This window comes from Apodemus sylvaticus, chromosome 4 (assembly GCF_947179515.1).
Source record: "Apodemus sylvaticus chromosome 4, mApoSyl1.1, whole genome shotgun sequence".
Lineage (NCBI taxonomy): Eukaryota > Metazoa > Chordata > Mammalia > Rodentia > Muridae > Apodemus > Apodemus sylvaticus.
Window position 1 is genome coordinate 83,567,261 of NC_067475.1, and position 24,271 is coordinate 83,591,531.

At 45.5% G+C, this 24,271-nt stretch overlaps 1 protein-coding gene across 2 annotated transcripts in view; it reads left to right on the forward strand.

Moving 5' to 3' along the window:
* Positions 1-27: 27 nt before the first annotated feature.
* Positions 28-24,271, forward strand: part of Tmem131l (transmembrane 131 like) — a 152,954-nt gene continuing 128,710 nt past the window's right edge. Inside the window, exons 1-3 of one of the 2 annotated variants that reach the window (XM_052180286.1) lie at positions 28-213; positions 803-873; positions 12,788-12,831. In XM_052180286.1, the coding sequence (XP_052036246.1) occupies positions 90-213; positions 803-873; positions 12,788-12,831 (239 nt within the window). In that variant the 5' untranslated portion in view covers positions 28-89. The remainder of the gene's footprint in view (positions 214-802; positions 874-12,787; positions 12,832-24,271) is intronic. The other variant, XM_052180285.1, reaches the window with a different exon arrangement.

The following is a 24,271-nucleotide window of genomic DNA, read 5'->3' on the forward strand; positions in this document are numbered from 1 at the left end:
CGGGGGCGGGCCCGGGGCGCGGCTAGGCGGCCGCGGCGCCAGCAAGCTAGAGAACGAGATCGCTGCGAGCGAGCGCGGCGAGCACCACCATGGCGGGGCTCCGGCGCCCGCAGCCCGGCGCCTACCGCCGCACGGCCGCTGCCGTGAACCTTCTGCTGGGCGTCTTCCAGGTCCTGCTGTCCTGCTGCCGTCCGGGAGGGGCTCAGGGACAAGGTCAGCCCGTCGTCGGGGCTGGCTGTCCCCACCGCCCCGCCCCCCCTTTCTTTTAGGGAACTGTTGAAATCTGTGAGGGTTCGCGGAGGAAGGGGACTCGGGCGGCCGGGGAAGACGGGCTGCTGCAGCCCTGCGATCGCAGCGTCCCCTCGGCGGCTCTAGGCCGGGCCAGGGACGGGCAGCGCGGGGCTCAGGGACCGCTAGCCGCGCGCGCCCCGGAGCCTTTGTGCGCGGGCCCCTGCGCCCCGGGCGCATCCCCCGCTTTGTGTGGCGCGCGGGTGCCTCGCCGCGCCCGGCTTCCTGCAGCTTTGTTTCCCCTAGCCCGGTGGCTTGGGGGTCGCCGTGCCTGGTGCGGCGGCCTCATCCCCTGGTCTTGACCAAGCCCGCACGCCCTCACCTTCTGGACCCCGGGGTCGCCGGCTGGGCATTGTATTGCATCCTTGGCTCACCCGTCGGATGGCCTGCCCTGCGAGGGGAGAAGGAGACTTGTTTGGGGGCAGGCGGGTGGCACGAGGGGACGGGCGAGGAAACAGGAAGCGTTTCTTTTCCGTGCATTACAAACGCGGTGTGTTTTTTGGTGTCCGTGCAGCGTTTGAGCCCTTGCCGAACGTGGTGGAGCTGTGGCAGGCAGAAGAAGGGGAACTCCTGCTGCCCACTCAGGTGAGGAGGACCGGTGACAGGGCGGGTGTGGGCGTGTGAGGGAGGAGAGGCCTGGAGGTTGCCGGCCTTCCCCCAGTGGCACAGGAGCGCTCAGGTCACTTTGCATGGCAAATAAACGGTCATGCCGAGCCTGAACACCTGGCAACGGTGGCTCTTCAACCTCCTCCCGCGCCATGTGACAGGGTGTGAGTCAGGGCCGCCCCAAGTTCAGAAGCTGGGTGTCCAGGCCACCTCAGCAGGCTTGTATGTCTCACAGCCTTGCGCCTGGCTAGTGGCAGCTTCCTTGGCTTGTCAGTGGTCCAGGGTGGGCGGAGGACTTGCTTCTGGGTCTACACTGCTGTGTCTAAGCAGTCGGGTGTGGTGTGGATGGCAAGTGGCTGGAGGTTGGACACAATGGGAATATTGATTTCATAAATGTTAGTGAGTGGTACTTGCTATTAGCCTAAGTAGCTTTGGGATGAAGAAGTGACTTTAAAGGAGTATAATCTTGGAATTCCTCCAAGTGTCTTTAATTCCTGTTGGAACACACCCACTTAAGAACCTGAATTTCAGGTTTTTTCACCCCCCCTACGATGATATAATGATTACATGTGGAAAAATAATTGCTAACGTTTTATTGGGAATCTGTAGCGTAGAGGGCTTCAGGCTGCAACGGATGTGGTACTGCAAAGCTTTTGTCTTGAATTGCATATTTCAGTTATGCAGGAAATGCTCATTGACTTGCAAAAGGTAACCACTTAAACATAATTTTGATGACCGTTTTTCACCAGGAGTGTAGTAGAGACCCAAAATGCATTTGGGGGTGTGTGTTTGGAGTGATAAGAGAACATTAGCTTGCCTGTTTAAAGTGTTTATTTCTTCCCGTGCTGGCGGCAGCATTAGAATCAGGGTGTTGAACTCTTCTCTGCAGTCTCCAGCTTTACCGGTCTCTCTCTCACTGAAGCGGCAACAGTGCAGGCTTTGAGATATTTGGAATATTCATTTTGACCAGGGCCAATGAATTACAGCTTACAGGCAGAGGTGATTTTTAGGAGACATTTTCTCAGGTCTTTCCAGAAGGCCATCAGGCTCCAGGAGACCCACCCTTTGAGGATAAGACCCACTAGCAAGTAAAGTAGTTTTTCTTTCTCTTAAAAGTATATCCCCAACTGGATTTTTAACCCTTGATTCTAAATCATACATCTGTTTTGAAAAGAGTGGAAACAAAAGCTAAAACCAAAACCCAAAAAACCAACAAAACAAAAAACAACAAAAGCCTCAAAGCCGAAATCAGTCGTAACTTTAACTGAGACCCTGTACTTAGCACTTGGTGTATTTACTTTAGTCATATTTGTGAATATCAGTTGTTTAACAGCAGCATGAGTGAACTTTGACCCAGAGAGTTCTTCATTGTTGGGGGCTGCCCTGTGTACTGAAGTATGCTGAATATCATTCCTGGTCTTTGTCCCTTAGATACAGTGACACTTTCACTACAGTTGTGATATCGTCGTCTCTCTCTCTCTCTCTCTCTCTCTCTCTCTCTCTCTCTCTCCATTATGGTTGTTTGCCATTGCTTTAAAATAAGGCCTTGCAATGTCTCAGATACCTCCACTCAGGCGGTCCTCCTGTTTCATCCCTGAGTTAGTTGGAGGTACAGGAATGCATGTCTTCCACTGGCCCTGGCTCCTACCACCAGTTTTATCAAGTGAGAGTGTCTCCAAGATCCCAGGAAGCAGAATTCCTGGGGCCAGATGTCCTGGTGTGCCTTTGCTTTTGGGCTCAACTGAAGCCTCTATGTCTTAACAGGGTAGTGTTGGAGGCCAACCCAGACAGGAAAATAAATGATGGGCAGTATTTGTTTCTGCGTGTGTGAAAGATTGTGCCCAGGAATGGAAATGTCAAGGCCTATGGTAACATTAATTACATCATTTATAGGCTCAAAAGTTATTTTATAAAATGTCCAGTTTCTGGCTTGATTTTATTTAACGCGCATAGTTCAGTTTGTTCTGATAAAAATGGTTAGGATTGAAAATGTGCTACTCCAGAATACTCACCACAGAGGTGTTGATACCTAGGGTACTTTAATCCACGGTGGAGTGAAAGGGAAACTAGTATTCACAGTAATTTTCTGCATCTATCATCTCTATATGTGTGCCCTTTAGATACTGTGCCACTGTGCATATGCTGCCTGGGCAGGGAGGAGGGATGTATGTATCTTAGATACAGAGTATTCTAAAGAAGGTCATTTGGAAGGAGTTCTTTTCAAAGAACTTAGAATTATTTTCAAAAGGTTTTCTTGTATATGTCATAAGAGTCTGGAGAATATTTGTAGGTGCCATGTAAATCTTATACCATCCATTCAGGAAGACCAGAAATTGGCTTTGTACCCTAAAAGTTGTCAATGAGAGGTGAAATTAGAACATCACGATGTTGTGTTCAATGAACAATAATAGAGTTGCCCAATATTGATTATTTATACAGTTACTTATTTGGAAGTATTTTATTTTAACTTTTTCTTCTGGAACTGTAAGTGATTAAGAACTTGTTATTCATCATTCATAAAAAAATCTGAAGTTGGTCAGTAGTGGTACATGCCTTTAATTTTAGCACTTGGGAGGCAGAGCCAGGTGGATCTCTGTGAGTTTGAGGGCAGCCTGGTCTACACAGCGAGTTCCAAGATAGCTGGGGCTACACAAAGAAACCCCATCTTGAAAAACCAAAAAGGAAAAAAAGAAAAAAAAACGGAACTGACTTGTTACAAGCTGCCAGACCATCTTGTCTCTAAGTGTCTAGGTTTGGGTCCTGATGCGTCCCACTAGCCTAAGTCACCCTTTTGTTGTTGGAGGTTGAGCCCAGGGCCTTGCATGTGCTAGGCATGTGGTCTAGTCGCTGGGCTCTATCTGGGCCCAGCACACCTCTGTTTTGTAACGAGTTTTCTCACCGACTGAGTGGGGTATTTGTCATACTAATTTCAGAGGAGCCTCAGGGTGCTTGTCATCTTGGTGGTTTCTCTGCCAACTCATAAGCTTGGTCATGGAAAACAAACACTTTCCCTTGCTGAAGGGGCTGCACCAGGGCAGATAACTCTGTGTGATGGGCTCTGTGGTTAAGCTGATACTGATGTTATTTGTGTGTGTGTGTGTGTGTATGTGTGTTTCTTAATGTCCTAAGGATGGGCCTCAGCCTTACGCATGCCAGGCAACTGGTAGCATTGAATTATATCCTCCAGCTCTATTTATATATTTTTGTTATGTAGTCTCCTGTTAGGAAATTACTTGGTATAGTAATACAAAAAATTGTTTATCAGTCATAATGAGAGGAAAGAAGAACCCATTTGACTTTATTGTTAGAGTTACAGATCTAACCCTTCCCTCCCCCTCCCACCCCCCATTATCCAGCATCCTGAATCCAAAGCGGTGTGGTTCAGAAACCACACAGGCCTTTTCATTAGCTAGTGGTATGTAGCCGCCAGCAGCTACATGTAAACTGGGTTACCTGTTGAGAGAATTTTGGGGTCATAGGGAAGAGCGGCGAAAAGAACGTACGGCTAAGTCAATGTTCACTGATCAAAGCCGTAAACTTTAATGGCGCCGGACCTTTTAACAGTTTGGGCAAACCCTCCCCCCAGACTCCAGGCTGAGTTCCGGTGGAAGTTGTCTAGCTTCTCTTGGAGGTCTTCGTCTTGACTGCTCCGGCAGCTGGGTGGGTCACCTGTTTAATTCAGGAATCCCTATACCAGGAAGAACAATGAACTTAACCTTTACTACGTGCACTCCACCCTAGGTGGAGCAGGATCCTGGCTAACTGGGAGAAGTTAACCTTGACCAAAGTCAAACTCTGACCAAGTGCAAGACTGCCCCAATATGGCTCTGTACATGTCCTCCCTTTTTTTATTAATTTGAACACGAGGAGGTAGAAAACAAGTGGATAAATATCCTTCATAAGAAGGCGGGCCTTAACCAGGAGGGGAAGCATTGACCGTAATTCCTCTTAAATATTGTATAACGTCTTTTTCAGAGGAGGGGTAATAGGCTCCCTTATTATTTTAAGGACAGCCTCTCGACGTTAACCCCTATGCAATTAGGTGTACTTCCTGGGGACTCAGAAGCAGAAATTCACCTCCCCATGCAGTGCTTTGCCTCGCACGTCTCGCTGGTACCCATGTTTGTTCAAAAACAAACACACATAGATCTGAGTTCTATGTGGCTCCCTCTTTGGAGATCCACTTGTGTAAGTTTTGAAGCCAGGGGGGTCTGCAAGTGTCTTTAACAGACATGTAATCTCTCCATCCAGGTGAGCCTGGGTGGAGACAGCCAGTCTGCTTAACAGACAAGGTCAAGAGTTAAAGGTGGAATAGGATTAACTTGTCCCAGAAGTATCCAATTCAGTTGTAAATTAACAACTTTAAGGATCCAAAGCTTGGCCTCTGAGGTGGGAGAGGTAGCCTTGTGAATCAAGAATTAAGCTGTTACTTCTCAGGAAAAGTGGAGACTATATGTTAAATTAACACAGCTGGCTGAAGATTGTTAGCCATCTTCAAAATTGGAATCTTCAAAATTGGAATTATTTCTAGACCAGTCTATGGTTGAGTCAGCTGAGCACAATAAGGAGAAGAGTCATTTTAACTCTTCTAATTAATTTTTCCTAAGCTAGCATAACAGTCTCCATGTTCTGTCCCACAAAGTCTAAAAGCTTGAAGCTAGGCAATTTATCTAACCTGGGACATTTAACAATTGAGGTAAGTCAAGAACATATACCCAATATAGCTCTTATGTTACCATGGTCTGGGCATTCAGCAAGCACACAGTCAGCATATCTTCTGCAGCATTCTGTGGAAAAAACAGAGGACATGCCTTCTCCCCCAATATTAAATCAGGATCATGGCATATGTTAGTAAGTGAATTCCTTCATTTCACCTAGACATCAATATGTCTAATTACAAGATGTCATATACATTTAGCAAGGAGTTTCTTGGCATCCAAATTTTAAAATTTTTTTTTTTTTCTTAAAAACATGTAAGCATAATTTAAATTATATGCACAGGGACACAATTTCCCCTCTCTTCTTTCTTCCAAGAAGATATTGTTTTATTAATTTAAGTTGGAACACAAAGTATAAACCATAACATAGGCAATAACTATGTAATTATATAAAATATAGTTGCTTTTTCTGTTAGAGCAGTTGCAACTAGACAGCCTAAAAATGAATCATTAGTCACATGTACATATTTTTTTAATCTTTTAAATTAGAAATATGAATATCATTTATCTATAATAACTAAGTCCTCTAGGATTAACACCATTACGTGGTAGAGGTAGAAATTGAGGACATCAAGAACAAATCTTTATAATTTGATGTGCACAAAATATAAAATTATTTCAAATACCTAAAGGACAGTCATTTAGAGAACATATCCTTTGTTCTTAGAAATTTGAATCACATTTGTATAAACTGTAGAAATTAAGAATTAGCAGTATTAAAAATGGACCAATCTTAAGCAATTATAAACCATGAGCTATGTATATCTACTATTATTAAAAGCTTGACCTTTAACATCTTAAAAATAGCTGCTATAGCACCCAATTCAGGTATCTGTGTTGAAGCAGGGAGAAACTTAAAGGAATAAACATGTGATCTGATAGTACAAATTATCTTTTGGATAACAATTATTAATTTTGCCTAAAAATGCTTACCATGTAATAGACCAACCATTAATAATAAATTTGATTGTTGCTTGAAGCAAGGAACAAATGTTTCCTACCTTGAAAACAGAGGTTTAAGACCTTCTGTGGCAAGCTTAAAATGAGGTAAATATAAGATAAAGCCAATTAATATATCCTAACAACTTTTGAAAGCCATTTACCTAAAAATTCTAAAAGTCTATAGGAGCAAGGGCCTGTAACAAACATTCTATGAACATTATACACTGAAAATTTTAAGATCTTAACTTCTAGTATTGAAAGAGAGACAAACATTTTTTTCTCACAGGACATAAGGCTGTTAGCCATTCCTTGAGGCAAAAACTTTCTAATGAAATTGCTTTGTTGTTTCTTTAAAATTAGAAGCAAATGTTTTTATAATTATCAGAATGTAAAGTAAAAAACCAACCCTTTAAATTTACAATAATTTTGTAGGGAGTAGACAGGCCAAATGTTAATGCTTTTATAGCCTCCTTGACCTTTCATAGATTTGAACTGCATTTTAACCCACACCTGGATAAGTCAAAAACCTTTTTTTTTTTTTTTTTAAAGCCAAACACTCCCTAGGTGGGGCCTGTAAGGCAGAAACAATTTCTCAAAACTTCCTCACTAGCTTCCCCTGAGGCAGCTCTAAGCTTTGCATTAACTCAAATGTAAATTTTTTTATCTGCCCTAGGATCCACCTTGAGTCCTTGGCAAGGACTGGTATGAGATTCCTCAAATGTAAATATCTTCTAATCTGAGCCTTTTATCTAAGACCAGACCCAAACTATCTGTCCTGCAAGGACATTTTGAGGATTAAACAAAAGAAACCTGTAATTTCATGGTCAAAGGAACCTACTTGATATCAAATACATTTCCACTGAGATCTCCTTTTTAATCTTGGAGGGTTAAATTTTGCTCCTACCATTGTAGCCTATAAACTTGTGGAAAAGAGGCAATGGGCCTCTAAAACCCATAGCTGTATCACTCTCAAAATTATCTTAATTACAAAATGTTAATTACGAGCCTGCAAACTGAAAACTGTAGCCAATGACACACTGATTTTTATTGTAACTCAATGTTTTCTTGCAATATTAGAGCACAATTGTAATTTTGGAAGCAAATCTCAATTTTAAACAATCTATTTTCTTTAAAATCAATGGCAAACACATATTTACAGCACAAGGTTTGTATGCCAGTTCTTATGTTCAAGTGTATAACAGTGTAACTTATTAAAGAGACAATATTTTAAATCTTAATCTTCATTAAGTCTAATCTCCAGGCCAAGATTCACATGAAACACCATGCCAATTTAGGAGCGTCCCAAAGGCCTGTATTTCCTGGATTGCGTCATGCCACGTGGTGTTCAAAATGGCGACTACCCTAAACTACCAGCCTTAATCGTCATGCCACGTGTTCAAAATGGCGACTACCCTAAACTACCAGCCTTAACCATCATGCCACGTGTTCAAAATGGCGACTACCCTAAACTACCAGCCTTAACCTAACTTTTGTTAATAACATTATACCTTTTAAATCATGTGCAGTGACTTAAGCCAATACTCTATAGTCAAGACATGCAAAATATACCTTTAAATCCAATTATAAACAAGAACAAAGCATGAGTGGCGTTAGGCCACGTGTAGTTAGTTAAGATAGCTCTAACACTGAATCACCAGTTTTAAACTAACCTTTTCTTAATAACACTATACCTTTTACATAATAACCAATTAATTTATAACTCTTTAGTCAAGAAATGTAAAGCCTTATATCATTAAAACCAATTAAAAACAAGTATAAAGCGACTACATGAATTTCACAAGCCAAACCAAAGTCTTCCCAAATCTCGAGGTTTCTGGGCTTTTAAGAGCGGCTTTTTCCCCAGCCATGTTTCTGTCTTGGGTGAGTGAGCTACGCTGCTGCAGCGTGGCTTTGAATCAATCCCCACACAAACTGTGGCTAGCTCAAGAGGTTACCAGCAGATGTAATCTTTACCAATTTTTTCTTTTTAACATGAAACAGTCATTCACACAAAGACACAGAGAGGACATAAACATACACATAGACAGTCGGTGCACCGGGACAAACACGGAAAGATACACAGAAAGTTAAGCATGCTTGTTAAGCAATTGCATCCATTTTCCTCTTTAAACAGCTCTTAGAAGCTGTGGACATATGCCTATTTTTAAAAACCCCTTTCTTTTCGCCGAAATCAGCTCTTACGAGCTTTGGGCAAATGCCTACCAAATTCCTTCCCCATATTTCCCTATCTTATCAACCCAAGCAGTCCTGCGCTGGGTCCACGCAGTATGCTTGAAAAACTGTATCCATTCCTTGCACTCACAACCATAGACACGAATTCACTAGCGCTAGTTTTGCCCTCTATGTTGCTTACCGTGCGGACACCATTAATTTTCACCTTTTCCGCGAAGCTTCGCTGGATAGGGCTACCTCAAGAAATTCTCTCGTGCCAGGTCGCCCCACGTTGGGCGCCACTATGTAGCCGCCAGCAGCTACATGTAAACTGGGTTACCTGTTGAGAGAATTTTGGGGTCATAGGGAAGAGCGGCGAAAAGAACGTACGGCTAAGTCAATGTTCACTGATCAAAGCCGTAAACTTTAATGGCGCCGGACCTTTTAACAGTTTGGGCAAACCCTCCCCCCAGACTCCAGGCTGAGTTCCGGTGGAAGTTGTCTAGCTTCTCTTGGAGGTCTTCGTCTTGACTGCTCCGGCAGCTGGGTGGGTCACCTGTTTAATTCAGGAATCCCTATACCAGGAAGAACAATGAACTTAACCTTTACTACGTGCACTCCACCCTAGGTGGAGCAGGATCCTGGCTAACTGGGAGAAGTTAACCTTGACCAAAGTCAAACTCTGACCAAGTGCAAGACTGCCCCAATATGGCTCTGTACAGTGGTAGTTGCGATTGTCTAAGATACCAAACTTTGCACACCTCACTGATCCATGTATATATGGTGATATTCCCTTGACCTGCTATGGTCTTTGGGGGTCTCTAGCAGTCTGTCTCTTTCTCTTGTCACTCCTCTTGGGACTCTCCTCCAGGCTGGTGCTGGGCCTGCTGAGCCCAGGGTGTTGTCTGTGGTGTGAACCATGGATGTTGACTCTGGCTTGCCAGCACTTCATGGCCCGATCCTTTCTGAGTCTTAGATTGCTATGCTGTGGCCGTCATCTCCTTTCTGAATTTCCTGTAGCGTTTCAATAACCATGTGTGCCTTGTCTCTGCTGAGGTTTGAGAGTTCTGCTGTGGCCACAATATTCCCTATGTAGTTGGCATTTAATAGGCACCCATGATGCCTTTGGAGGAGAGGAGGTTGTCACATCTGGCCCTATGTTTTTTTATCCATGAAGTTACTCAAGTCCTAAAGATGGCAGATGGAATGCCTAAGCGTCCGTCCGCTGTCCTGTAATTGTGAACGCCACAAGTCTGCTTGGACTCGCTCATGACTTCCCAAGAGCAGAGATGAAGATACATGGGGCCTTGGTGGGCTGGGTGGGCCAGCTTGGCTTGGGGCTCCAGCACCTGTATAGTCATTGAGCAAACACCAAGCATTGGAATAGCACAGTTGAACGTTACTGACTTAGGGATGAAGAAGGAAACTTTGTCTTTAAAAGTACCATGTCTTGTTGATTTCCTCCGCTCTTAAGTCTGAGGTTATGGATAATAGAAATTGGCGGAAGGTTAAACCAGAACGGTACAGTGAACTTGTGCTTGTTTGTTTGTTTGTTTCTAATCCCAGGCACAGTGCTATGCAATACCTGCAAATCTGGTCAGTGAATCATTAACTAGTATTTGGAAAGCTTTCTGTCATAGAGGTTTATTTTTGGCTTAATCTCTTTTTTGTCAATATTGAAAAATAATGACTAACTTGGGTTGAGAACTGTCTGCATCATTTAAGTACCGTGCAGTTTTCACTCTATATCCATACCCTAAAGAGTGTGGAGTGTTTTGCCTGGTTTATACCTGAAAGACAATGAGGCATGCTGCAGGTAAGTCAGCTGCTGCAGTAAGAAAGTAGTGGGGGGGATTAGAACTCGGCATGTGTTTAGCCCCAGGGCTGCCACTTTTGGCTGTGATCTTATGTTTCTGTATCCTCTGACAAGTACTTTGGTGGTGATAAAGAGTCTGTGCTAGAGGGAAGTAACTTCACGTTTTATTTTGGTCCAGAGAAAGTTGCTTAGAAGTTGTGGGAAAGCCTGAGAGCTCTTAGCATCTCAGAGACAGCTGGGTTGCACTGAGCCTGCTGGCCAGGCTCTGTTTCAGGTACAGCTGGTGTTACTGGAAACCAGAACACCTGCCACTGTGACCCCAGTCCTCTGAGTGAAAAGGGCTCTGTATGCTGCTTTGAAAGATCCTTGAGCCTGCCCTTGAACTCTAGAGATCCTTGAGCCAGCCTGGGATTGCTGTAGCCAGTGCAAGGGCCCTGGGGCATGGGGCGGGTAGGAGGAACAGGGAGGGTTTGCTGTTGGGAGTTTGGTTTTGTTAAACAGATGAAGCTGGTGAAGCCTAGGGCCGCCTTCTAGTGTTTAAGAATGGAGAGAAGGGCCAGTGTCTCCCAGAGGGGTCACTTAAGGCCTCAGGCCAGAAGGGGCCCTACCCTGAAGTATTACCCGGTAGACAAAGTAGTTCAGTTTCTACTGAGACATTTTAATGGCAACCGGAGCCTGCTGGTTGAGAGGGAGGGTATGGGTGTGTCAGGGCCAGTGCTGAGCTGGGCAGACCCTCCCTGAAAGTGTTCAGAGTATAGCTCTGGACACCGCTGAGCTCTTGGAGGCATTTTGTTTTGTGAGACAGGGTCCCACTGTCAGCCCAATTTGGGCTGGAAACTCTCCACCCTTTTGCCTCAGCCTTTGGATCACCCTCAAGTACTGAGCACGGAGGGACACTGAAAAGGCATATGCTGGGGGGGAGGGGTAAGGAGTGACGTGGAGGGAGATGGGTATTGTATTGGTGCTTGCAGGATGGAGTAACACGGCACAGCAGAAAGCCCTGGATGTTCTGACAGCGAAGGCCTGGGGTTTGTCTGGTGGGCCAGTGAGCAGAGTGGACAGATCTGAATTTCCTGTTGGAGGGTTTACCTAGGGGTCAAGCATTGTGGTGGTGCGTGCCCTCAGCAAAAGTGGGGCTGGCTTGAAAGAGGTCAGAAGCTTCTCTCCAGGCTTGTGACACCTGTGTTCCCTGGGGAGTGGCGCTTGAGAACAGTGTAGGGCCTGGTGTTTGGAAGTAAGACCAAGCTGTTAGCAGTGTGCCATGCCTGCAGGGACCCTGCTGAGACTGGCTGCTGGCCTGCTGTGGGGTAGAGCAAGGCTTGCCTCTGAGGCTGGAGATTTGCCCTTGGAGGGAGGGCATTGGGATGTCTGCAGTGTGGTTGAGAGATGGGGTGGCAGAAGCAGTCTTAGCCTTGTAGTCTCAGTGTGGGTTAACGTGATAAAGTGCGGGTTTGAAACGCTTTAGTTATTCTTATTTACGTATGTATGTGGTTGTCCGATGGACAGGGAAGCCAGATGTTATTGGTGGTTATGAGCTACGTCATATGGGCGCTAGGAACTAAACCCCAGATCCTCTGGAAGAACAGTTATGACTCTTAACCACTGAGCCATCCCTTTAGACTCCGACACGCTGAAGTTGTAGTGCAGATGACCCTGGGAAGAGATAAGAGGAGAGGCCAGAGGGTCAGCTGCACCAGGAGGAGGGGGCGAGAGATGAGAAGCTGGAGAGTCAGGAGCCTGGAAACATCAGGAAGGGGAATGCCACCTGGGCCTTACCTGGTCTGGGCACTGTGGGCGCTGAGCTGGCCTTGGCTTTGTCCTGTGTCTACCCTGCTGATGTTTCAGTTGCTTTTTCCTTCTGACATACATGGAAGAGCTTTTAAGCTGGTGTTTACTTAATTTACAAAATTAGCAGCCTTTTTATTGATGTCAAAGCTTAACACATATTCTTTAATAGAATTCTGAGCTAAACAATGCCCTTTCTTTTTTTTTTTTTAATTAAATTACCATGTATTTACTTATTTTTGGAGACAGGGTCTCACTATGCAGTCTTGCTAGCCTCAGATTCACTATGAGCAAGCACTTTAGACTACTGACCCATCTCGGCAGCCCCAGCACCGCAGCGTCGCCCTAAAGCTGTCGACTATTACACCAGTCACTTGTAGGCATTCCCTGCAGCTATCACTCCACTGTTGGTGATTGTGTTTCTTTGAAACGGCTGTTAATGGATGCTCTCTTACTACAGGGTGATTCTGAAGAGGATTTGGAGGAGCCTTCTCAAGAACAGAGGTAAGGAGAGCAAGGGCAAGGGCAGGCCATTGCGGGCCAGACATGTCAAGTCTCCATATGTCTGTATATGTGCTTAATACTGTCTCCAGGCTTCCTTTCTCTTTGCCCTCTGTGTAGTCTACATTCTTTAGTCGTTAACCTGATTTTGCTTTAAAATGATGCAGAAACCTGTTGGCAGTGCTGTCTTGTTTACTGCCCCCAGCCTTGCCTTCCTGTGGTATACCTAGGCTTTCCCTCTTGTTCAGAAACATCTGTTGGGGTCACACTCTGTGCCCAGTGCTGAACATAACACACCAGCCACGACCTGTATTGTCTTGTGTGTAGTGTGGCAGTCAGTAACAAGTATGCTGAATTAGTAGCCTGGTGGTGGTGGTGGTGGTGCTGGTGCACACCTTTAATCCCAGCACTTGGGAGGCAGAGGTAGGAGGATCTCTTGAGTTTGGGGCCAGCCTGGTCTACAGAGCTAGTTCTAGGACAGCCAGGGCTACACAGAGAAGCCCTGTCTCAAAAAAAAAAAAAAAAAAAAAAAAAAAACCTAAAAAACAAACCTGAATTAAATTCTTTTTCCTGCCAGTTTGTTTTGTTTTTAATTTTTATTTATTTATTTAGTTTGGTGTATTGTTGGAGATCAAACCATGGGCCTTGTGCATTACATACACTATCTTTTTCTTCTTAATTAGAAATAGCATTTTTTCCCTATGATTGGAGACAGGATCTCATGTAGCCTGGGCAGTCTAGAACTTGCTCTGTAGCTGGCCTTGAACTTCAGAAGTCTCTGCTCTCTGGGTGCTGGGGACAGACATGTGCACCATCACACATAGTTCAGGGCAGTTTCTTTCTGTCAGTTTTCTTTTTTCAAGTCGCATTTATTAATTCTCTGACTGGGTGTGTCAGACAGACAGACAGACAGACAGACAGACAGCATGTGCCCATCACCATGGCATGTACGAGGAGGTTAGAGGGCAACTTGAGAGAGAGTGTTCTCTCCCACCGTGTGAGGCTTGGGGACTGAACTCTGGGTGTTGTGAATAAAAGTGACGGTTTTACCTGCTGAGCCATTTTACAAGCCCCGTTGTCAGTTTTCTACCAACTTACAGGCATTAGATGGTACATGTGTGTCTATGTCAGTATGTGCATGTATAACATGTATGTGGTCTGTATCTTTGCTTATAAAGAGTGAATTAAAGTTTCCATAAACACTTTGACCTTTAGTGCTTACATTTTATTCCGGTTTTTTGTCTTCTTTTTCTCTTCTTTCCATGAATGGAGTAATTTACTCACATTGAGATCAAATCTGTTTTCTAGTTCATTTATTTCATTTAAAAAAAAAATGCTGCCTAATAGCACTTGGGAACGAGAGGCGAGCCAGTCTCTGAGTTCAAGGCCAGCCAGGCTACTTAGAGAGAAGCCTCTGTCTTAAAGCGAAGCAAAGACTAACCCAGAAAGAATGGTTGCTGCACACCCTTCTTGGCGGTGACTTTTTCGAGCTATAATTCATGTACTATACTGTTCACTCTAGTTGTAGCCTGTTCCCAGTTGTACAAGCATCACAGATTTACAACCCTCTGTTCCCTCAGAAACACCCTTCCCCAATTGTCAGCCTTGAGCCTCCGTAGCCGTGGTTTGCTGTTGAGGTACAGCCTCACTGTACCTCATGCTGCTGGTAGCAGTCGGTCCAGGACTGCTGTTATTTTGTCTCCAGCCTATTTGCTTTTAACCTGTTGCCTGCCTTCCTTCCTTCCTTCCTTCCTTCCTTCCTTCCTTCCTTCCTTCCTTCCTTCCTTCCTTCCTTCCTTCCTGGATTCTATTCTGACATAGGTGAAGGCTCCTTTAGAGGGTCTTCTTTGTGTCCATTTCTAGGAATGCAGATTCTGGAGTTGTAAGAATTACCTCAGTGCAGTGTTACGTGATGGGTAAATTAGTCACTGACCCAGGTATGGACTGCTCATTGACGAGCTACTGCAAAATTGTCATTGTTTGGTTGTTTTTTTTTTTTTAAAAACTCCCTCACACCAGTTTACTATCTCGTGACTTTAAAAGTAAATGTTTGGATCAGACATGGTAGCATTTGCCTATAACCGGAGCACTTGGGAGGCAGAAACAGGAGGATCAGGAGTTCAAGGGTATCCTTGGCTACATTCTCAGTGTGAGGCCTTCCTGAACTACGTGGGACCACATCTTATAAAACCAAAGCCGAGACCCAAATGCTCAGAGACTTGCTTTAGAATAGATGAAGATTTGTAATAAAGGCACAGCGATACAGAGAGGGGGCTTGCATAACCGTCACTCAGGATGATGCCCTGTTGTCACTGCTAACATTTTCTAGTATGCTGGTACATTTATCACCGCGAAGCCAACACTGGTCTTTTCCTATTACCCGAGTTCTGGACTGTTTTTGGATGTTGTTAGTGTTTCTTTGCAGGGCTGAGGCATCTGCAGCCTGAGTTCTGGGTGGGAAGTCAGCTCCTCTGTTGTGCAGCCACTTGCATCAGTGCATGGATACTTATATCGTGTTTTAACCCAGCACATTCCGAGGTTACTCACCTGCTAAGGCCCCGCTGCTTCTCTTGATGGTCTTGGACCCCTGGGCTCTGGGCTCCAGGATCCCACGTACAGTTCTAACTGTCATGTCTTCTTGGGCATGGTTGTTTTTCAATTTGTCTGAGAGTTGGTTCCTCAGTTCTGATGACCTTTTTTGAGGGGGTTAGGTATTTTGTAAAGTGTCCTTGAATTTCAGTTTGTCTGGTAATTTTTCTCATGGGGAGTCAGGAGGAAGGCCACAAAGACAAGATGTCTTGCCACCCTGTCACTGTGGGCAGTGTTCCTTTCTCTTCTGATTCTGGCTTGGGCTTGCTGTCTGTCAGGGTTCCCCCGCTGTGAGCTCTCCTTACCGCCTCTTTTCATATGCAGATTTATTGCATAGAATTACGAAACATCATCATAAGTTGTTTGGAATTCTTTCTGTGCAGATTTGCCTCTTGTTTATCTGTCTAGTAATTCATGTGAGTATTCATTCATGCTCTGGGGTACAGCCCAGCCTTAGGGTTCCCTTCTGTTTTAATGCTATTATCATTAATCTTAATTATGAAGTTGTTAGTATCTCTTTATGCCTTTCGATAGCTTTTTTAAAAAATAACTTAATGAACTGCACCAGGAGACCCACTTTTAATGACATATGGACTTGAAGTCAGTTGAACTGCCTTCATCAGTTCAGCAAATCATGTGTTTCTGCCTTGATGTCCTGGAGCAGCTACTACTATAACAACTTGAGACTAGAGAAATAATCTTGACCACAAAACAGTCTGCTTTATGAGAAAGCATGATTGGTACAGCCATGGGTCACTGAGATACACTGCCAAGGCTGCCTGGGCTGGGCCTGACCAGGACATGGCTGATTCTGGACCATGAGGCCTCCAGAGGGGCTTGCCCGTTACCTCATACTCCAGTTGAGGAAGCTGTCAGTGTAATTGGCCTTGGTGACGATTTTGTTTGTGTTCTCTTGACTTCATCTTCTGTGGATGCTCTGTAATTGTATTTGGTTGCGAGCCAGGAAAGCACTATTTGAAAACTCTCTTCCTTCTCTCTTCCCCATCCCTCCTTTTCCCCTGGGTGTTCTCAGATATCAGCAGCAATCTACTTTGCCAAAGAAGAAAGATTGCTTTGGGAGATTCGGGATGAGAGGGAGCAAACCAGAGCAGGTTCAGCCCTTGCTTGAGTGAAGGCTGGGAAGCCGGCTGGCTCCCCAGTACACATCTCTTTGATAAGCCTTTTTGGAGCACAGTAGGATAGGATCTGAAAACTTTTTAAGGATTGCTAAGGAATGAATAATGTTGTTATTTTAGCTTTAAAAAGAATTATAGAAATAACAAACCCTGCCTGGCCAGGGACACTCTGTGTGGAAGGGTCTTTGCTGGTGATAATTTGTCCCATGCTGAGCATAGAACCCCAGCCTGCACTCTACCACTGGGCTGTACACCGAGTCCCTTTTGAGTTTCAGAATGTGTTTTTATCTGCCTGGGATCAGCAGCAGAGCGTGTTGCTGAAGCAGTTTAAAGCCAGTCAGTTAAAGGAAGATCCTGGGAGCTGGAAACCACAAGACTCCGTGGCCTCTCAGCGACGGAGGGGTCCAGCTGTTGGCAGAAGCAACTGCATCTTGAGGGAAGTTTCCGTCGAGTCTGGAGGAGATCCCTCAGCCCCAGGGCTTGCTGGGAAGGGAGGAGCTTGTCACTACTCTCAGAAAGCTGAAACAAGGTTCATCCTTTGGTAGGGTCTGGCTTGTGACCATCGTAGGCATTCTTTTCATTCTGCTCTGACATCTTTAAGTGACTTATCCTGTCTTTTTGCAGTTCTCTGTGAGAGAAGACAATTTCCGATCACTCTTGCTCTCCTCCCCCTTCACCCTCTCTCCCCACCCCAGTCACCAAGGTGCACTCCAGACACTTAATCTTTATCTTGTTCTGATACATATGTGTGTGTATGTATATGTATATGTGGAAAACAAATTGCACCTTCTACTTAGACGTCTCAGTGTCTACTGAAACCTTCCTGCCATCTTTAGATGCCTCAGAACTAGTGTGTCGTGAACTGAGCTGGGCGCTTCCTCCAGCTTCAAGGTCTGGGTGAGAGGAGCAAGTACACTGGTCTACTACTACTGTTAGCAGCTGTATACAGCACGGGAGGGGAGGGCGGGGGGGGGGGAGGGACAGAGGGAGGAAGGGAGGGAAGGCGGTGGGAACGAGGGTCTCTTCACTCCTTTCATACCCTCTCAGGACCAGCAGCCTTGGATGTGTGGCTCAACTTGAGAGAGCCTTCTGGCCCTCTTCAGCCAGGTCTTTATTCCCATCCCAGTGACGTGTTGGATGATTCCTTCCTCTTGAGATCAGCCTTTTTTGGTACCACACTACTGACTCCTAAGGATGGCACAGGCACAGAAGGTCACTTGTGGTTGAGGGTCCTTCACACATGGTGGTGTGTCCTCTCTGCTTCTTCCTCCCTCCCTCCCTTTGCTCTGGCTATATTCCTGACCTGCGCTGCACTCTGACATTAGTGTTAACACAGGATGCTTGCTCCTTGCGGAAATTGCCTTTTGTGGTACCCAAGGGCCAACCTAATACTCCTTCTATTGATTCCTTAGTTCCAGACTCAATAACTTGGAAAGCTGCTAGATACTAAACTGCAAGATCATGCTTTTAAACATTAGTCTTTGAATTCAATTTCTAGCGTTTAACATGCTCTCCGTATCCAAGACTGACGTCAGGCATTGCTGGTAAAGCTACAGCTTTAGCATCAGTGTTAGAGGTTGTGGCTTCAAATTGAGCTACTTGCAATTATCAAATGTTTCAGGAAACTGCTCATCAGGCCTCTGTCAATGTAAAGTTCCTTGGTGCCTTGCATCAGGCTGGGGCCCAGAGAATGGTACAGAGTGGATGAATTTTGGCATGGTCTTCATGGCTTTAACGTGAGGATTGTCTTTGTAATCATACAGGTTTAACATGCTATACATTAAAACTGTTCTCTAACCACAGAAACCTTTAAAAATATTTGTAAAAATTGTGTTGTGAAATTATTAACAAAGTTTTAGTCATTTATATAGTTATCTTTTTTAAATTTTGGGGTTTTTTTTTTTTTTTTGGTGGTTTTTTGAGACAGAGTTTCTCTGTGATAGACAGTTCCCTGGCTGTCCTGGAACTCACTCTGTAGACCAGGCTGGCCTTGAACTCAGAAATCCACCTGCCTCTGCCTCCTAAGTGGGGGGGATTAAAGGCATTCGCCACCACTACCCGACTAGTTATTATCTTTAATTGAAATTAAGAAAAAACTACTGGAACTAGCAGCTTTTCACGGTCTCTAGCTATTTAAATACATCTTTCTACAGACTGTTGCAGTGTTAGTTTTGTGTGTATTTGTGAGTTTATACTGAGTATTTGAACCTTCAGTAGTGCCATATCAAATAATTTTTTTAATCCTTCAAAAATTGTTAAGTGTTATTGTGTAATAAAAATAGGCAAGTCCCTTCATTAATGTCAGTGGCCCCTGGAGGAGCAAGTGGATTCACAGCAGGAGAGGTGGGCTTTGTATGAAAGTGGCAAGTGGTCCTGTCCAGTGGGACTCGTGCTGCTCCTGCCTACAGGTGGTTTACCTTAAGAGCTAGGGTTTAGCTCAAGACTAAAAGGCTCCACTTGCGCCTCTGTGGCTGACTCATTGTTTATTGCTACGGGACATAGTGTTCAGCTGCAGAATCACTTTAGGGAGCCCATTTCGTAGATGAGTATTCTGCAAAGAGAGCCAGGCAGCGGAGCAGCCCAGGCAGACAAGCCCATGGGATTGAAGCCTACATAGGAAAGACTCCGAGAAGTGAACCTGAGGCAGGAGCTAAGGCCCAACTGTGTTTTTTTGTTTTTTGTTTTTGTTTTTTGTTTTTTCGAGACAGGGTTTCTCTGTAGAGCCCTGGCTGTCTTGGAACTCACTCTGTAGACCAGGCTGGCCTCGAACTCAGAAATCCGCCTGCCTCTGCCTCCCAGAGTGCTGGGATTACAGGCGTGTACCACCACTGTCCGGCTGGTCCAACTGTGAGTAAGGGAGACACGGGTTATTATTAAGCCTTGGGAACCCAAATTTCGAAATGCCTTTGGAAAATCACGCCTCTAGAGAGGGCTGAATTGATGGACGCTTTGTTGGTGTGAGGTTGCTGTTAGGCGGTGGGCATTGTGGTTTGAATGGCTCTACATTGTGTTCAATGGGCCCCGCTCACACTACAGCAGCAGCTTTGATTAATTCTGCAAAGGTGTTCGAGACTTCTTGTTGCTTAAGATAGTAGCACAGCTTGGGATTTTAATACTTAAAATAATTTCCCAAGGCAGTACTCTCTGTCTGGGAACACCAGCATTAAGATTATGGGGTCTCCTGGGAGCTCGTTATTCTTTTAAATGAGTTGTCATCAAATTATTAGTTTGCCCTTAAGAGTTTTGCACATGTGAAATCTGACTGAGAGCAATAGTGTCTGGCCACCCAACCCCCATCACACGCCGTAGGAAAAATATGTTGTCACACCTGGTTACTGCGGCAGTCTAGACGGTATTCACAGATACTGGAGTTAAGAGCTCTGGCTGCTCCTCCAGAGGACCCGGGTTTGGTTCCCAACACCCACCCATATGGTGGCTTATAAGCATCTCTACGTCCAGTTCCAGTGGACTCCAGGCCCATTCTTGCCTCTGCAAGTCCCAGGCAACTGCCTGTGCACAGACATATGCAGACAAAACATAAGACTAAGAAAAAATTGCTGAGGATTTCCAGTTGTTTAAAGGTGATTCCTGTTCTCCAGAAAGCAGCCTTACGCGCTGTTGGCGGTCTCCTCTCTAAGGTGGCACCTCCGTCAGTTGAGAAACAGGTACAGAGGGCTGTTCTGCTCCTCTCCTCTCAACTCTGGGTTTGGTTCAGAGAGAATGACTTTGAGAAGGTGCCTCTCTCTGCCAGACCATTCTCCCTCTGGCAGCAGGACTGCCTGTGAGATGCTCTGAGATACCCAGCGCTGCCTTTGCCGCTTGTTGGAGTGTGGCCGCCAGACCGACCACGTGCAGCACGCATAGAGGATAACTCATGTCATCCTCCCACGCTGTCACCTCAGCCGTGAGTTACCTGCACTGCCACCTAAGCAGTGTCCAGGGATAGCTAAGATAGATGTGTGCAATAAGAATGTTGAAGTCTTCTGGGCTGATGATTAATCTTCAAGAAACAAAACAAAACAAAGGGCCATGCTAAATCCAGTTAATCCATTAAAATTGGATTTAAGTAATTGCCGTGGTATTGTACTTTGTGGTTTACAGATTGTTCTCAAATGCATTATCCATAGATAGCCAGGTAGATATGTGGTGTTATTCTTATTTTATAAATGAGAAAAGCTGTTCATAATCATAAACTAAGGTAACAGATCTATGGAAGCAGAGAACAGACATATTACACAAGAGTCCTCCCTCTCTCTGTGTACACTTGTCTACCCTGGTGTTGAATGCTAAGGAAAATAGGTTGGAAACTCGTTTTCCTCTTGGAGATGCTGACAGTGTGCTCCTGTGGGATGATTCCATGCCCAGGATTGGGCTGTGGAAGCTGTTCAGTTCTTTGGATAATTCCTAGCAAAACCCCTAGGAATATGAGCCCGGCTCTTCAGATTATCTCAGAGTTGGATCTTTTAACATGTGTTGGATCTGAACTTTAATTTTATGCTCTTGATAATTTTAGTCCTCCTTGAATGTTCTGCTGTGTCCTTGAAATAATCTGGAAATTTTAAACATGCTTCGTAGTATGCAAGGACTAGGGACTTTGCAAGCCACTGTGGTGGGAGCAGATGAGTTGTCCTGTTGACTTGCTTTTTTGCTTTGTGATTATTTTCAACGGTAAGAAACAGAAAACCCTGACTCAACCAGCTCCAACAATGAACACAGCATCTTGTCACCCAACCAGCAGCCAGGGGCAGGGTGGCTCTGGTGTGGCTCAGTCAGCTGGTTTCTTTCTACCGGCTTGCTTGGCTGTGCTCAGTGGGCTCACATTGCAGGCCTCGTCCCAAAGGACGGCCTAAAACAACCCGTGTCTGGTGTCTCTTTCTTAGGGGTAGCATCCCTATGCACCCCTCCTTGGATCTCTCCGGTCACAGGTGGCTTTGTCCATCGTGACCCCTTACTGGCCTAGGGAGTGGGGGAACTGCATGGTTGACCTCAAAGCAGGGTTTAGTCAGGAGAGCGTGTGTTCACTACCACCATCAGGGCTCTGCCCAAGTGAGAGCAGGGGCTGGGCAGGGAGAAGCCAGCAGCATCACAGCCTTACAAGGGAGGACTGGGGCCAAGTGTGGGGCCAGCCACCCTAAGCAGTGCTTCCCAAGGGTAGCCCTTCCTGCAGACTCAGCTGTACCTGGGAACTTGTCCTACAGCTGAGTTCTCAGACCCCACCCAGGTCTACTGAGTCAGAAGCTCCAGGGGAGAGGCCCAGCTGTCTGCTGAGGAGCCCTCTGGGTGATTCGGATGCAGGCTCTGGCTTGAAGAGTGTTGGACCAGGGCGAGACATCTAAGGGATCACATTTCAAAATTACTTTTGTTGGTGATAAAATAATGAGAAGCAGAGGTGCTCTCTTAGGGTCAAATAGTAGGTAGGAATTGGGAGATAGAGGTTGTTACTCAGTCTTGCCTGTCATCACTGGCTCAGGGTTTTAGCAGACCAAGCATGCCTTCATAGTCTCTTCAGATGGTATCCAGTTGTACCAGTGTGAGCCTTGGGTGAGCCTGGTGTTAGCGTGCCTTGGCATACTGGTGAACAGGTGGGTAAGGCTCTGGCACTGTAGCTTCCAGCTGAGAACTGAGAACCTTTCTCAAGCAGTCTATCTGTTATAAAGTGTGTCTGGCAGAAAACATTGACCTGATAACAGAAAAAAGCTCAGTTATTGAGTGGGAGTGGCCACTCAATATCCTGGGCAATGTGTATGCCCAGGCTGTCTGCTGTGGCGTGTGGCCAAGTTGAAGCTGCGTGTACGAAAGAGGCAATGAGGTAGGGAGGATGTTGGGGTGTAAGAGGATATTAATTAGGTAAAAGTTGTAGGTGTTCTGAGAACTCTAAGAAACTGGGGTGGGTCAGATCAATACAGATCCATTCATGCTGAAGGGGACTTCTGTATACCCCCATCTGTGTCTCCCTCCTCCCCCAGCCCCACCCAGTGACTCAGGATGTCAGGAACTTGGATGGTACTGGGGCAGGCTGGGGCCCAGAGGAGGCAGCTAGGAGCTGTAGAGAAGCAGTAACATTGGGACAAGGCTTATCATGTGCAGTTATGTGGGAGGGGGACTCTCCAACTAAACCATCCAGACTGGGAATTCCCTGAGGTCCCTCTGTGCTACTGCAGGAACACTTGCCAGCTGAGGGCTGGATAAAGTAGGACAGGAAGAAAGGGAACCACGTTCAAGTGTGCTGTGTTCATTTTCTAGGGCTGATGTAACAAAGGACCACGAACTGGTGCTTAGAACAGTAGAAATGTATCCTATCCATGTCTGGAGATCAGGGCCTCCGTCTGGGTGCTGACTGGTGCTGTTCCTTTTGAAACATGCAGGTCCTTCTTTGCACTGCTGGCTGGCAGCGTTGGTGTTCTTTGACTGGCAGCTGTAGCACTCACTCTGTTCTCTGCCTTTATCCCTACGTGTCTGTTGTTTTGGTGGGATTACCACACAAATTAACTCGTAGCCAGGGATAACTTATGAGACCTTGTAAGTATCCACTTGCTTTCCCTCAACAACCCCCCATCCCCCACCCCATCACCCCAAGCCCTCCCATACTCTGGAACTCACAGGAAGTAATTGTTTGGTCACAGGCAGGTTGTACAGCTCCACTTCAGCCGCACAGGCTCTCCTGAGCATTTCTAGGCAAAAAGTGAATGGATCTGCTTTCTGGATTCTTCCTTTGTCTATTTGTTGAAGTTCATGTAAAGAAAATGACAACAAATTGTGAACACTGAGCAATTCTCTCTCTCTCTCTCTCTCTCTCTCTCTCTCTCTCTCTCTGTGTGTGTGTGTGTGTATTAATTGTGAGAAATTAAGAGAAGGTTTGGGCATTCGTCAGCCCACGCCTTGGCATACACAACCCACAGCCTTTTCTGTGGTCACATCTTTCTGAATTCTAATTAAAGAAGTGTGGTGAGTTTAGAGGTGGCTTGCCCTTTACCTATATACAGCCCAGGTAGACCCTGTGGGCCATTGCTTGGTTTGGCAGACAGTCCTTTTGTTGTTTCCTGGAAATGGTTGAATCCTAGAGGTGAGTCTCTGCTTTCATGCATTTTAATGATAATTACCCAAGGGTGCTACGGTGCTGTCCACCAGGAATGGCTCCTATTGGGAGTTTAAATACTTCTTATGGAAGTCTGTTTTCAGGTGGACAAATGCCACATTCAAATTGCCTGTTAGTTGGACTTTCATGTAACTTAATTAGCAGCTTTGTGTTTGGGAGAAGCTGATCTCTGATCCTGAAATTGGTTCCGGGTGGGGTGGTATAATTCCTGGGTAATTAGGTGCCTTCCCAGCACCTACTCTAGTCATTAGAGGTCTGTGCAATTGGAGGCAGAACTGTGAGAGATGGAGAAAGTGCTTTTTCTCTTGTCCTTAATCTTTTAATCCATTTAACCCAGGTTGTAAAACGAGGCTCCATTTTAATTAGTATATTTAGGGGGCTTGGGAGGGTTTCATTAGTTCACCACATTTGGGTTCTAGTTGGTGGGGAGCCTATCCCTAATTGCCCGCTTAGGCTCCTAGGTATGGAGGCTTTAGGGCCCAAGTTCTTTGAGTCATTGCAAACCAAAATTCCAGGTTAAGAAAGGAGCCTAATGCTCAGCAGAAGCATGGCAGAGTGAGCTGTTTAGTTCGGGGATGTGAGCTGGGTGTGGCCTTTGCAGATTTGAGTTACGGTGCCAGTT